Source organism: Dendrobium catenatum, unplaced genomic scaffold, assembly GCF_001605985.2.
Source record: "Dendrobium catenatum unplaced genomic scaffold, ASM160598v2 fragScaff_scaffold_72, whole genome shotgun sequence".
Lineage (NCBI taxonomy): Eukaryota > Viridiplantae > Streptophyta > Magnoliopsida > Asparagales > Orchidaceae > Dendrobium > Dendrobium catenatum.
The window spans coordinates 2,704,311-2,718,842 of record NW_021318534.1 but is presented as its reverse complement, the minus strand read 5'-3'; the positions used below and the strand labels follow the sequence as shown (position 1 = coordinate 2,718,842).

General features: G+C 33.4%; 1 protein-coding gene across 2 annotated transcripts; it reads left to right on the top strand.

Moving 5' to 3' along the window:
- Positions 1-3,411: 3,411 nt before the first annotated feature.
- On the top strand, positions 3,412-14,147 carry LOC110111653 (probable sulfate transporter 3.5). Of its 2 annotated transcripts, XM_020843621.2 has the most exons (12): positions 3,412-3,768; positions 3,835-4,042; positions 4,625-4,796; positions 8,932-8,997; positions 9,091-9,204; positions 12,426-12,542; positions 12,636-12,762; positions 12,890-13,176; positions 13,286-13,476; positions 13,560-13,642; positions 13,718-13,794; positions 13,884-14,147. In XM_020843621.2, exons 1-12 carry the CDS (start codon positions 3,444-3,446, stop codon positions 14,046-14,048), a joined length of 1,932 nt encoding a protein of 643 aa, XP_020699280.1. In that variant the 5' UTR covers positions 3,412-3,443; the 3' UTR covers positions 14,049-14,147. The 2 variants fall into 2 exon arrangements, with proteins under 2 accessions (XP_020699280.1, XP_020699282.1); XM_020843623.2 differs by lacking the exons at positions 8,932-8,997; positions 9,091-9,204.
- Positions 14,148-14,532: the final 385 nt, after the last annotated feature.

Here is a 14,532-nt window from a genome sequence, read left to right as displayed (position 1 = left end):
ATTTTGCTTCAACCATCCAATAGATTTAAGTTAACTGCAAAAAAAAAAAATAAAGTTAATTAGGTAAGATTATAAATTCAGAAAGCTTCAGTAAATATTAAATATCTTTCATCAAGCAATGAAATGTGAGTCAACAATGAACAATTTTACTATTACGATTTTATCATCTAAGGCGATATTTTGTATTATACATAATTAGTACTTAGTATTTGTTTAATTAGATGATAACATAAATGTCACCTGGTTACAATAATTTTTTCCATAAATAATTTCACACTTAGCTTAAAAGGATCATTGCAACTAAGCTTTCAGTCCTTTTTAGAAATAACATAAATAACCATAATGAGAATGCAACAAGCTAGCAAGGTAGAAATGTTAGAAACCAACATTTAGAAAGATGCAAGGTAGAGATCAGCAAAGATAACTATCACAATCTAACAACTCAGTAAGGTTGAAACCAACAAAGAGTCCAAGTCAACTCAGCAACTCATCAAGGCAAAAACCATCAAACCAACATGTCGAAGAAATACAACCTAGCATTAGCCATTAATAAACCAACAACAAATAGTCAAACATGACAACAACTCAGCAACCCGTAAATACAATAACAACAACCAAACAACTCAAAAACTATAACAATAACCAATTAACCACCCAACAATATAAGTAATACCAAAATACAATAACAACCCAAGTCCTTACTCCCTAGTAAGGTATAAACCAACATGGAAGCAACCAGCATCAAATGTTGGGTCGAGACATGTCACAATCCAGTTAACATGAACTAAAACACAACTCATAGTAAATAGAAATTAATAACCACAATCGAACAAACAACTATATCACATGTACTTCTCTTTTTTAAAACTAGAAAAATGACGTTTTAAGTCGCCAATCTCATTCTTTCTATCACATTGGTAGATTGCACCTTATATTTTGGATTCACATCTTTGTTTACCATCAATATGTAGATGTGACATCTTATAATGACTCCATACAGAGGAAGTCATCCTTCTTATTTTCTGAAAAATATTTACTTTAACATCATCATCACAAATATCAACATAATTAGTGACTACTTCCACTTCATCTCCTTCATTAACGACATGTACATTCTCAAGAATAGGAGTACTATCAACAGCAATATTGGACAATACTCCATCTAACAAATTAAATTAAACATAATTATTACTTATTAGTTACAATTAGTAGTACTATTATAGTACATAATTAAACAACCAATTCCACATGAAATTGTATTGAACCAAACAACCACACAACCACATAATCAAGATTCAAGACAACCAAAGTTGCAACTATAACTAGAGAGCCACACAAGTACTCAACCATTTTAAAAATAGAAAGCCATTTTCAAACCAAGAACCAAACAACAATTTTTTTAACAAGAGAACCACACAACCATTTTCAAACTTCCAAGTACTAATCATTTTCTATAACCAGAGAACCACACAACCACTTAATTAAGATAACCACAGGTCCATAATAATAATTAAAACTACCAAATATGACAGAAGTATAGACGGAGTGGAACTACAGAGTAAAGAAGCATATATAGTAGCATACCAAAGATGTCACATGACAAAACTATCATATAACTACACGCTACTCAAAAATGCAGAAGCATAACTACATGTCGACCACAAGTCAACTATACAATAACACTGTAGCAAACAGCACATAGCCAGAGATTCCCCATTTCACCCTAAAATATAAACTAGACTTGAAGAGAAGTTTCCAATAGCTTGTAGAGTAAAAAATGTTAAAAACCTTGATTTAAAAGTTGAAAACCCAAATTCCAAAAACACTTTGATTGTTAAAGAATGTCTGCGATAATTGGAAGATGAGGTGAGAAAACATGAATCCCAGTAACCTCCATATCCATGAACACCAAAAAGGATAAATAATATAAAATCCTATGCAGGCAAAAAGATTAAAGATACAATGAGTGAAATTTAATCTTTTGGCCCCATGAATTTCCATTGAGATGTTACCTTTATGCACTGACAGCTATTTCAGAATCAATGAGTGAAATTGAGTAGAGGCCAAGAACAAAGACGTCGAGAAGAGAAAGATAAAGAACCGAGAACAAAGTCGACATAATGAACATCGTAGACAAAAGAGTTATAAGGCTTTTAATAAAAACCGAATCAGTGAAGTGGCCAACCCGACGTAGCACGACGCAAGTTAGCAACTCAAACGCATGGTTTGACGGGTCAAGTTCGTGTTTCCGTATCAACCCGAAATCGATTCGATTTTTGAAACGGATCAGCTTATTGAACCCGAACCTGACCCATATGAAAAACAGGTTCGGGTCGGGTGAAGTCTTGACACCCTTATGTGAGCTTTTTTAAATTGATTTTAATTATACTTGTAATGTATTTTTATATAATAACTAGTTATAAAATTTGTCCTATTTTCATTTAATAGAATAATACTATTAAATCCTGATCCCCTCATATAATTGATAGGCTGCTAATGGATCCCCTCAATTATAGTAATTCCTGTCATCTTAGGTGCAGCACAAATGCTTTATTCCATTCATTTGAGAATTGTTATTGTCTTATGGTAAACCTAAGAAGACAATCTATCCACTTTTCTCGTAAATAAATAATAATACAATTCTTAATCTGCCTCTTTGTGGTCCTCTTTTCTATCTCTTTTTTATTTTTATATTTTTCATTGTATCACCTATGAGCAAATTTAAATCCAACACAACTATTTCAGAAAATTGTAATATTCGAACATTTTCATATGGAGAAAATTCAAATGTAAATAGGCCTCATAGTCACATTCAAGTCTCAATTTTCTTGGAGAGTTGGTACATTCAAAGTGGAAAATAAATATTATTAAATAATTCAGGACATTTTGACATAAATCATATTCGGATAGACTTGGAGGCTATCCTTTTTTACGCGGAGATTAGTGCAACACATGATATCAAAAAGGTTCTATATACTCGCCCATTTAACTTATGACCGGTTGTTCTTCATAGTTGTTCGAAAGTCGAAGAACTTTAAAACAGTGGCTTTTGATTATAAAAACAAATATATATATATGTAACACATTGAACGGAGACTAATCGTTGGATTAGAAAAAATGAAACCCGTAATCCAATCCATATGATTCGTCACCAGCTCAGAGGCTTAATAATTTTTTTCTGCTTAATTAATATTTAAACAATACCTATTTAAAATTTTTGACCTTTTAGTGATAAAATTAGTGGATATTCTGTAAATAAATAAAATTATAAATAAAAATTACTAAAAAAAATGTACACTCATAATTCGGACAGTTATCCTAATCCGGTGACACAATAATTTCTCTACAATCAAAACCGATGAAATGTCGCCATGTGTTCACGGTCCCACACCATATAAATTCAATAGAAATCTCTCTCTCTCTCTTCCCCACGCTTCCTGTCAATGGGAACGATAACATTGGAGCAGAGCCGAGCAAATGTTAACCTCTCAAGCCGCACCACTTTCTGGAAATCGCTAAAATATCAGCTAAAGGAAGCATTCTTTCCCGATGACCCATTCCGGCAGATGTCCGACCATCCGCCTACGCCGCTCCGTCGCACATGGAGCTTCCTCTCCTACTTCTTTCCCGTCCTCGAATGGGCCCCCAAATACAAACTCACTCTCTTCGCCTCCGACCTCCTCGCCGGAATAACCATAGCAAGCCTTGCCATCCCCCAAGGCATCAGCTACGCCAAGCTCGCCAATGTTCCTCCCATCATCGGCCTCTGTAATCTCTTTGATCTTAACATCAAGGCATAATTGATAGAAATTGATTGATGGATTTTAATTGCAGATTCGAGCTTCGTGCCGCCTTTGGTCTATGCTGTTTTTGGGAGCTCGAATAATTTGGCGGTAGGGCCGGTGGCCGCGGCGTCTTTGCTGCTTGCTTCCAGCATCCGCGGAAAAGTCTCGCCGGAGGAGCAGCCGGAGTTATATTTGCATACAGTGTTCACGGCGGCGTTCTTTACTGGGCTGCTTCAGCTGATATTCGGCATTTTTAGGTGAGGAAATGTGCGTCGATGAGGAGATGGGAGGGGGAAGCTAATAATTTCTTTTGTCTTTACTGACGTTACAAATATCATGATTTCATTAATAAAATAAATTTTTTTTTTACTTTTTTTTAATTGATCATACCAAATAATTATTTTTTTATATTTAGCTTATGCTTAATTAATTACATATTTAATAAGCCGAACAAGAAATAAATTTTAGTTGTTGGTTAATTGGTTTGTTTGGTAAAATAGTGTTAGAACATCTAATCAGAAAGCACAACTTAGATTGCTCTGCTCACTTATTCTGGCCTCTTAAAATGGAGAAATTATTCTGTCAACAAATATTCAATTATGAATGCGTTTTTACTATTCTTTTGCAAAAGAGCAACAAATATTCAATTATTTAGGTTAAATATTTGATGTCCTTTTTACTCTTTTTGCAAAAGCGCATCAAATCTGGACGATTCTCTCCATCCGGTATCCGCGGAGGATAATTAGCCCTTAAACTGATTTCCCAAAGTTTTATAAAGTGTCATTAAAAATATGATTTCGATTTAATTTTTTAAAATATATGTAAACCCTGTTTTGCAGGTTAGGGATACTAGTAGATTTCTTGTCCAGGTCCACCATTACAGGATTCATGGGAGGGACGGCGACGATCATTATTTTGCAGCAGTTCAAAGGCTTGCTTGGTCTCCAGCATTTTACCAACAAGACGGATATTGTGACGGTGCTACACGCGGTCCTCGCAAACCGACGAGAGGTTTGTCTCCTCTTGCATACGAAATTAATATAAATTTATTTAATAAAGGAGATATTTGAATTTTTTTTATTTATTGTTTTACTGAGCTGCTATAACTTACACATAAATAATTTAAAATTAAAATAATGAATATAGTATTAAATACCGATCCCTTTCATATAATTGCTAGGCTGCAAATGGATCCCTCCCCTCAGTTACAGTAATTCCGATCCTGTTGTCGCAGTTGCTGCACAAATGCTTAGTCAATTCATTTGAGAAAGATTAAATTAGCATTTGTTCTACTTATTGTTTTTGGGTAAGCCTAAGAAAGTAATATTCTGTACTATTTTCTATTAATAAATAATAATAGAGTACTTAATCTGCGTCATTAATTCTTGTCCTCTCTTTTCTCTATCTATTTTTTTATTTCTATATTTTTTCATCATTATTAATAAATATTACTCTGATAAACTATAATATTATTACACATATGCATAGCGTGAATGTATGAAAAGAAATCTTAACATTACTCATTCTATCTCTCTCATAATCAATTCCTACAGCTCTTGTTACAATTCAAAATCATCCACCGACCATTCCTCTGATATCAATTTATCACGACCTAGTATTTAAATGTGAAAGAATTGCCTATTTTATCCTTAATGAGTTTAGTATAGCTACTAATAAATACCCATATAAATAACAAACTTTGCGGGAGTAAACTTTCATTTTTTTGTATCTTCAAAACAAATACATTTATATCTCATTCTCAAAAATCATATACATTAGCCATGTATTAATTTCTTTCTAATGATCAATCTATTTATAATACATCTAAGACTACAAAAGAACTAACAGAAATACATAATACATGAAATACCTAAACAAGAACTAGAATCTATTCTACCTCACTCTAATGGATCCTTACTTTTTTTCTAAAATTATGAAAAAAACACAATGAGCAAAAGCCTAGTAATTCACCACAACCTATCACTACACCTAATGCATAGAAAGAAAAACAATATGCTTATATTCATTCAAGTCATATTAGTAAAATGCATCTAATGGATACATGTAAATAGTAACATTCATATTGAATCATGATCATGAATAATATGAATTATAAGAAATTATAGTCTTGCAATGGACCAGTAATCATTGAATCGGCTCTACATCACTATTATATAAAGGTTACAGGAAGATTATAAGGTGAATTATTACAGTAATACAATTATATCTTAATTATATCAGTTATTAAAACAGGGTAGCAACATGAATATCATTTATAAGATCTATCATTCACTTATTTTTATCATATATGTATTTATATTTATATGATATGTATTAGTTTTATTATATGTCATGCTCTATGTGTCATGTAACCTATGCATGTACATATCATCTTTAGTAATCATGTCATGTATGTATATAAGAGTGCATATTACTATAAGTCAGGACATTTAGGTAATCATATGATATTTTTAGTATCTTATCATATATTTTCATATCATATCATGTATATGTGTGTCATATTGGGTGGGATTGTAGTGCTATAGTCCACAACACTACAACACCGTTTGTAAAAAATCATGGTTACTATAGAACAAATCATAGAGCGTTGTTTTGCTAGCTAGTGCAATGACATAACACTTTATTCAAAAATTTCAAATTATAGAAAGCACCACTCTCATTGAACTCACCTTTGGCTATACTTTAGTAGTAGGCTCCTTTGAGCTTGCCTCATTTGTCCGCATCACTAAGATCACATGCATTTTGCCCTACTTTATATTTGCTCTCTTTGTCAGAGGAGGAGCTTTTGGTTCAATTGACCACTACAATATCAAAGGACCCACCTCAGCTACCCTCACTTTACACGATCAAGATTCGAGGTTCAGGGCATCACTCACCCTTCTTTTGCTTGAATAACTAAAGAACCTCTCTCCTCACAAGCTTGGTGTTTCAAATCATTAGCTAGATAGGGTCCATCTTCACTACCTCATGGCATGTTAACTAAGAACTAAGAGGTCAAAGGTGAAGGAGTTGTATCCCTTGAATCACTACTTAAAGTAGAAGAAAGTAAGTGGCATCATATCAATTCATGATGAGGAATCCACACAGCACTAAGACTACAATAAAAAAAAAAACTATTGACTTATGTATTTATTATCCTTTTTCCAATTTAATATTAATAATAAATTATCACCATTCATTTACTTGTCATATTTGTATTCACTCTTCAATTGGTCATGTGAATCAAGCAACTAGCTAAATGTATACTCGTATTAGTCGTATATATTTTTTCAAGTATTCCACAAGTATGTAGTGGTTTTTAGTATACCCCTAACTCGATGGACCCTAGAAGTGTTATTCAATTGACCACTAGAAGTGTTATGAAGTCTAGACCAAAGATGGTTGCTTCCTCTCCAATAAGTGTTATTCAGCAGAAGGCCGTGTCTTAAGTTGTTAGGAAACTCGAGAAAGTCACCCCCAACAAGAGTTCCATATATTCATATAAATCACTTAGGGGTCTTATGCATTCATATCCCCAACCAAAGCCATCCCCAAGCAACTTACTAACATGCAAGCTAACATGTAGCTAATGGCACGCTTGGATCTGCTCATAGGGAAGGCTTACCCCTAAAAAGATAGAAATATGCCTTTTCATACTCAAACAACCATACACTTAGAATCAATGTAGCTAATTAAGTGGGCTCATCCATTATATTCACATGGCCCTAGAAGTAGACCTAGGAGTTTTCAAGGTGATCAAAGGATTCATCACCACAAACTCATCTAGCATAGCCTTCTCAAGGATTCCCCTTCATCGATTCTCCCACAACAACCCAGCTAAGGGAGATTTCCTTGAAATGCTTAAAAAAGAGGAATCGTTCAATGCACCCTTTAATTTGTGACATGTTCATGTATAGTTTGTACTATGTCATATTTATAGCTATACTTTTTATCTTTTGTTTAATGTATATTTCTATATGACCCTTGAATCCTAATAAATAAAAGGTGAAAAGACAGATTTTGGATCTTTTTGAAATATTACTTATCTATTAGATCTTCGAGATTTCCTTAATATTTTCCTATATCCTTAAAATCCTCTCATTTATTTCTCATATTCACTCAAAATTCTCATGGTCTTCTCTCATTGGCTTGCTTTTTAGTAAGGTTAGATGTCGTCAAAAACACAATTGGATATAATAGATGAACTAATCTCAGTGTAAAATTAATGACAATTAAATAAGATATGATTCCTATCATGTCGTCCTACTTTTTTCAAATAATTCATTAACCAATAAGGCATCTTTAATGTATAGGAAGTAAAAGAACTAGTCACATTTGTGGGAACCTTTTGTATATGGCCCAATTTATGCTTTATATTTTCACAGATTAATCGCTTATTTTGATGATTAGATGTGAATAGTAGCTATGAAATTTTTAGGGGATTTAAGCTCCCTTCTTTTTATAAGTGATACATAACAAAAAATTGTTATTATTGGGCACGAATCTTGATATTTCTAGAGTTCTCTTATTCTCTCAACTATCCGTTTGTATGTTGGATGTTTGTGTATTACTAAGACGAAAAACACTCTCTTTCTACCATCGTTAATTTATCAGTATGCAACAATAAGGTGAAAATGGTTAGTTGATTATAGCAAAAAAGTTGGGCATGAACTACTTTTTTCATATCATAAAGAGCCTTGAGTCATTTATTCCTTATTTTAATTATAGTTGAATAACCTTTTCTTAGAAATGCTTTTAGATATACAATAACTAGGCTAATTTTTAATGGGTAGAGTGATATAATATTTATTTAAAGTTTAAGCAGCTTTTTTTTTTATGATTTTAGTTCATATAATTTAATATTTTTTTCTTAATTTGAAAACTCAAAATTACTTTTGATAAGAATTTTCAAGGAGAAAATACAATAAATTACTGTTGTAAAAGGTTTCAAGACAAGAATTTGAAATTTTTTAGTTAAAATTTTATTATACGGATAGCTATTTATTTTTGTAATATATTATTATATTGTTAAAATGTATACATTCTTTTATCAAATCATTCTGGATGATTATATCTTTTAGTTTTTTTATGTTACCAACAATTTGGCAATATTCAGACTATAAAAATTCATTTGTTTGTGGGGCAGTGGAAATGGCAGAGTGCGGTGTTGAGTTTGGGCTTCCTCGTCATTTTACTTTTAGCGCGACGTTTGGTACGTGCGGTACAAATATTGGTTTTCTTATTTCTTTTTACTATATTATGTTCGACATTTAATTATTATTTTTTATGATGAAAATAATTGCAGAAAGAAAAGGTTCCGAGATTATTTTGGGTGAACGCTATTTCTCCGCTGCTTGTGGTAGTGATGGGAGGAATAATTGCGTTTGCAGTTGATGGAAAGGACCACGGAATTCCGATAGTAAGCTCCCTTTGCCCTTTTATGTTTTGAGATTTTAATCAATTTAACAAACAATATATTTTAATTCAATCACAAAATTTTATAATTATGTTAATCATTCATAAAGATATTTCATTATATCTTTTTTTGAAAATATATTTTTTTTATTATTAAAATTTTCATCCGAGTTTTAATATCTAATATTTTCTCAATATCAGTGCATCTTTCTCAATCAATTCTGAAATATAATTTTAAAATTTTATCGTCAAACATAGACAATCTGATCATAGATATCCCACCCGTTTTATCTTTTGACTTATTTCAGTTTTTAGTTTTTAATGTGGAGAAAATTTTTTGTGAGGATACTTGGATGATTTTTATTAGTATGATTTTCTTATTTTTTAATTTATTTTTAGATGTATGAAATAATAATAATCTTTATATTATATTCATCTTAAAATTGATATAATTGTTACATACTAGAACATTTACGGTTGTAGAGAGATAAAGAGCTTAATATCTTAACTTTGAATGAAGATCAAATGCACATATAGATAAAAGAGATAGGCACATATAGATCAAATGCACATATAGTTTTGAATGAAGATCAAAACTAAAGATCACAAGGCCCATAATTATGGAAAAGGAAATCATGCAAATAGAGACCGACCACTCCAGGAGTTGGATAGATCCCATCTTAGAGTGTTTGAAGACATAAGCAATAAGAAAATTCTTAACCTCGTAAGGAAGAAAGTGGAATGAACAAAGAGCAAGTGGGTGGAAGCGCTACCCTCTATCTTGTGAGCATTCATGATTAATATATTCTTAACCACTAAACACATGCCTTGCTCACTTGCTCACCCTCCTATGGTGCCAAGGCATTGTTACCTATGGATCTTGAGTTATATAGCCATCTAATTGTCACTACTATTAATTAAGAAGAGAACAAAGTTGGAAAGTGGGAGACAAAGAACAAGGAAGCCCTAGAGAAATCAATTGACAACTTAAAAGAACATAGCATAAGCATCCCTTAGACAAGTGAAAGGAAAGAAAAGAATGACCTATTACTATAAATTGCATGTCAAAAAAAAAAAAAAGCCTTTCCAAGATTGACTAAGTTCTTAAGAAGTCATAAGTTGTAGTTCACCAATCGATCCTTGATAAATTATTATCCACATGGGAGAGTCCATACAACTTCAAGAAAAAAGTCAGTCCAAGAGCCTACTAGCTACTCGAACTCAAAAAATAAGGTGTTAAGGACATAGAGCACTTACAACTTGTAGAGGTTTTACCCATAGGGGAGTTTTCATACATATACTCTTTATTCAAAATTCTGAAATACAATAAAAGCTATTTTCCTCTTTTCATTTCTTTTATAATTTCTATATGAGCGAGTTCTAATACAATGAGTCAATAACTTATAATTTATAGCTAACTAATACAAGGATGGGGGAATTTGCCCTCGTAAAATTGATAATGCTTGATGAACTCACATATTCTTGAGGCTAAAATAAGGGAATTATCCCATTCAACATACTCTCCCTAATCTAATGCTAGGGGAACTTTTATAAGCAACTTAAGTAATAAAACCCTAGGATAAGCTTGTACTTGGTGAGTTACTAGGCAACTCGGTAATAGTTTTGAGAAAGTAAATCACTAGCCTCAACCACTTGATCTTGCAATAATAGAGGAGGTCACATCCTTATCATCTATAGAGTCTCTTATAAAAATTGTGATCTAATTCTATAACTAGCTCCATAAGCTAACTTGTATTGAATGAGAAAAGAAAGATGATAATTGGTTTAACCATACTTAATACTGACCAAAACTAGGAATAACTAACTTGCCTTATTAATCATAGATACATATCATCAACACCAAGTGCTCAAGTCCTCACATCAATCCACCAAGCCCTGTAGGCCAACTCACCCTTTTGTGACAAGATCCCTAATGAGTCCCCTATAGTCGAATAATCTAATGGTTACACCCACGAAGAATGTAGAGTGTGTTGTATAGTGAGAGGACCACTAAAGTTAATGAAGATTCCAATTAATTAGTGAATAGCCCTATAGTTTGACTCCCTCATTTGTGAAAAGATCCACAATGAGTTGCATGTGAGTCCCCTATAAACGATGAGTCTAGGTGGTTACCCCCATGAAGACTAAGGTTTGCCCAACTAAGAAATCCTCCCATCAAGCTTTTTTACTAAAACCAATTCACGATAAGCGCTCTTTATACAATGCACAAAAAAGTTATTACCAATTGACTCATCTGCCTATTATCAAGAAAGTAGGATCACACGAAACCATCCATGGATGTTGCCTAGTACAAAACATAGAAGATTTCATCAATTTTTTTCATATTACTCTCATAACATGCAAACTAAGAATTTACTCATATGCTAAGCTCACTCATAAAAAAAAAAAAAAAAGATAGTCTCACCCAAAGGAAAAAACTTTAATAATGCATGAAGTATTACATGAGCTCGACTCAAAATAGAAATATTTCAATAAGAACAAAACATGGTGTGAAGCTACATGCCATCATAAACAACTCTATACTCTTGGTCACTCACCATCTCAGGCGATAGTGCCTAAGAAGAATCTTCCTGTAACAATCCGAACCCTTAACTATTGAGATATTGTTCACTTTAGTCTAAGAGCCTCACAAGTTATCCTCCAGTTAGCTAGGAGACGACAGGTGTCTAGGATAATCTGTACTACTGTCATTTAGTCAATATATTTTTTGTATTCTCTCATATGTGATCTTTTCTTTAACCTTCATATCCCTATAAATATAAGATGAAAAGAAGCATTTTGGGATCTTTTGGATGTTTGAGAATTTGAGTCACTTGAGCATTTCTCTATAGATTCTCTGCAGTACATTGTTGTCCTTCCATTCTCATGTAGGGTCTAGATTACCCCTCGTATAGTTATCCTGCTAGTAATGTCCATAATCATCTACGGACAGATTTGGAACCAACAAAGTGAATTCTTTTAAATATATTAGAAATGCTTTTAAAATATAACTTTGTACATGCTTAGTCAATATTGAACCAAAAAGCATTATCTTTTAGCTTTGATATTGAAGCATTAGTACTGTTCTCACGATTAGATTATATGATCCTTTTTTTTTCTTTTTTTGTGTTTTCCTTCCAAAAAGTCATGCATCACTATTCTCGTTACTTTTTTTACTGTCTGATTGAATCGTTTGTATTAATTTTGAATGCTTATTTATGCAAGGTGGGCGACTTAAAGAAGGGATTAAACCCAATTTCGATTTCGCAATTACAACTCAAATCTCCATACATTTCAGTGGCTATGAAAGCTGGTTTGATTTCAGGCTTCATAGCTTTAGCGGTACGGTGTAGAGAGACTGCAATTATGTTTATTTTCTTTTCCCTATTATGTATTCGATATGCACTCTCCTCAGCTTTTTGTTTATGATTGCAGGAAGGAATTGCAGTTGGCAGAAGTTTGGCACTCTTGAAAAACGAGCAGACGGATGGAAACAAGGAGATGATTGCATTTGGAATAATGAACATTGCTGGTTCATTCACCTCATGCTATCTGACCACTGGTAAATAAAAGTTATGCATTTCTCACTCGTACTCTTGCTTATACTTGTTGATGTAACTTCTTCTTTTCTTTTGGGGCTCATTTCTGTTCTTCACGTTCGAAAATATGCCTATCGTTTCTTCGTTCAGGTCCCTTCTCAAAATCTGCAGTGAACTACCATGCTGGATGCAAGACCCCCATGTCGAACGTTGTTATGGCAGTATGTATAATGCTGGTACTTTTGTGGCTGACTCCTCTCTTCAAGTACACACCACTTGTGGCTCTTGCAGCGATCATTGTAGTCGCCATGCTTGGACTCATCGAACTGCATGAGATGAAACATCTTTTCAAGGTTGATAAGTTCGATTTCTGCGTTTGCATGGCCGCATTTTTCGGAGTTGTTTTTGTCAATATGGAGGCCGGCCTTCTTTTATCAGTAAGGATGCTTTATGATGATCGACTGTACACAGAATTATAGTTTTCTTTGTGTTTAGTTGGTTGGTAATAAGGATTTGGCAAACTAAAGTAAAAGTTCCATCTTACAGGTAGGTTTGTCCATAATAAGAGCACTGCTACATGTGGCCAGACCTACAACTTGCAAGCTCGGAAAGGTGACGGGAACCGAGCTCTACCGTGACTTGGAGCATTACCCGGATTCGACTACCATTCCAGGTGTCCTAATCTTGCAGCTGGGTTCACCCATCTATTTTGCCAATGCAAATTATTTAAGAGAGAGGTAGAAAAACATCACAAGGCTTTTATTCCTCTGATCTCCCTTGCTCTTCTTATGTTTTTTTCTTGCATTCTGTACATTATCAGGATTACTAGATGGGTAGAAGCTGAAGGGAACATTTGCAAGGAGAAAGGCCAGGATTTGCAGTACATTGTATTTGATATGGGTGGTTAGTTTTTTACATTGCTTATATGAATTAGGATTTGCAGTACATTTTGTATGTTTTTTTCCTTGTGGTTTGCAGGAGTGGCTGCCATTGACAACACTGGCATAGGAATGCTGTTGGAAGTCCATCGAATGCTTGGAAAGAAGGAGATTCAGGCAAGTCACAGATATCATTATAACTTGAAATAATATGTCAATTCCCAATCATTTTATAGAAATTGAAATACATATATATAATTATACAGGTTGCACTAACAAATCCAAGGTTAAGAGTTGTGGAGAAGTTGGTGGCAGCCAATTTCATCGATGTGCTTGGAAAGGAGTGGGTATTCCTTTCCATTAGCGATGCAGTCTCGGGGTGTCGATTTGCTCTACGTCAAGCAGATAACCAAGATGAACTGCAAGTTTAGCTGGTTCATCCTTTGATGTATCAATGCTTTGAACTGGATCCGAACAACTATTTTTTGTGTGATGTTAAATAATAATAATAATATATATATATATACTCGTCCGCCCAATTTTTTTTTGGAAAATGGGGTGTTGACCTCATTTTCAGCAGAGCAAGCAAAATCACCTCGTCAATCATTCTTGAAAATCAAAATGGAATTGTACTCAAGCTAGTTGTAGTCAATTTGATCAAATCAATAAAATGCAACGATGTTGAATCGTTTCGACCCGATTTGAGTTTGATTCGACCTCGATGTCGACACCGATCGTGAAATTGAGTCAATCGATCATTTAATTAAGTCGAGTAAAGCTTAAATGAAACAAAATTCATTTAATTTTAATCAAATAACGAAGGTTGCCAAACAAAGCGATGACTGTCCAAAATGGGGTGTTGACCTCGTTTTCAGCATAGCAAGCAAAATCACCTCGTCAATTATTCTTGAAAAT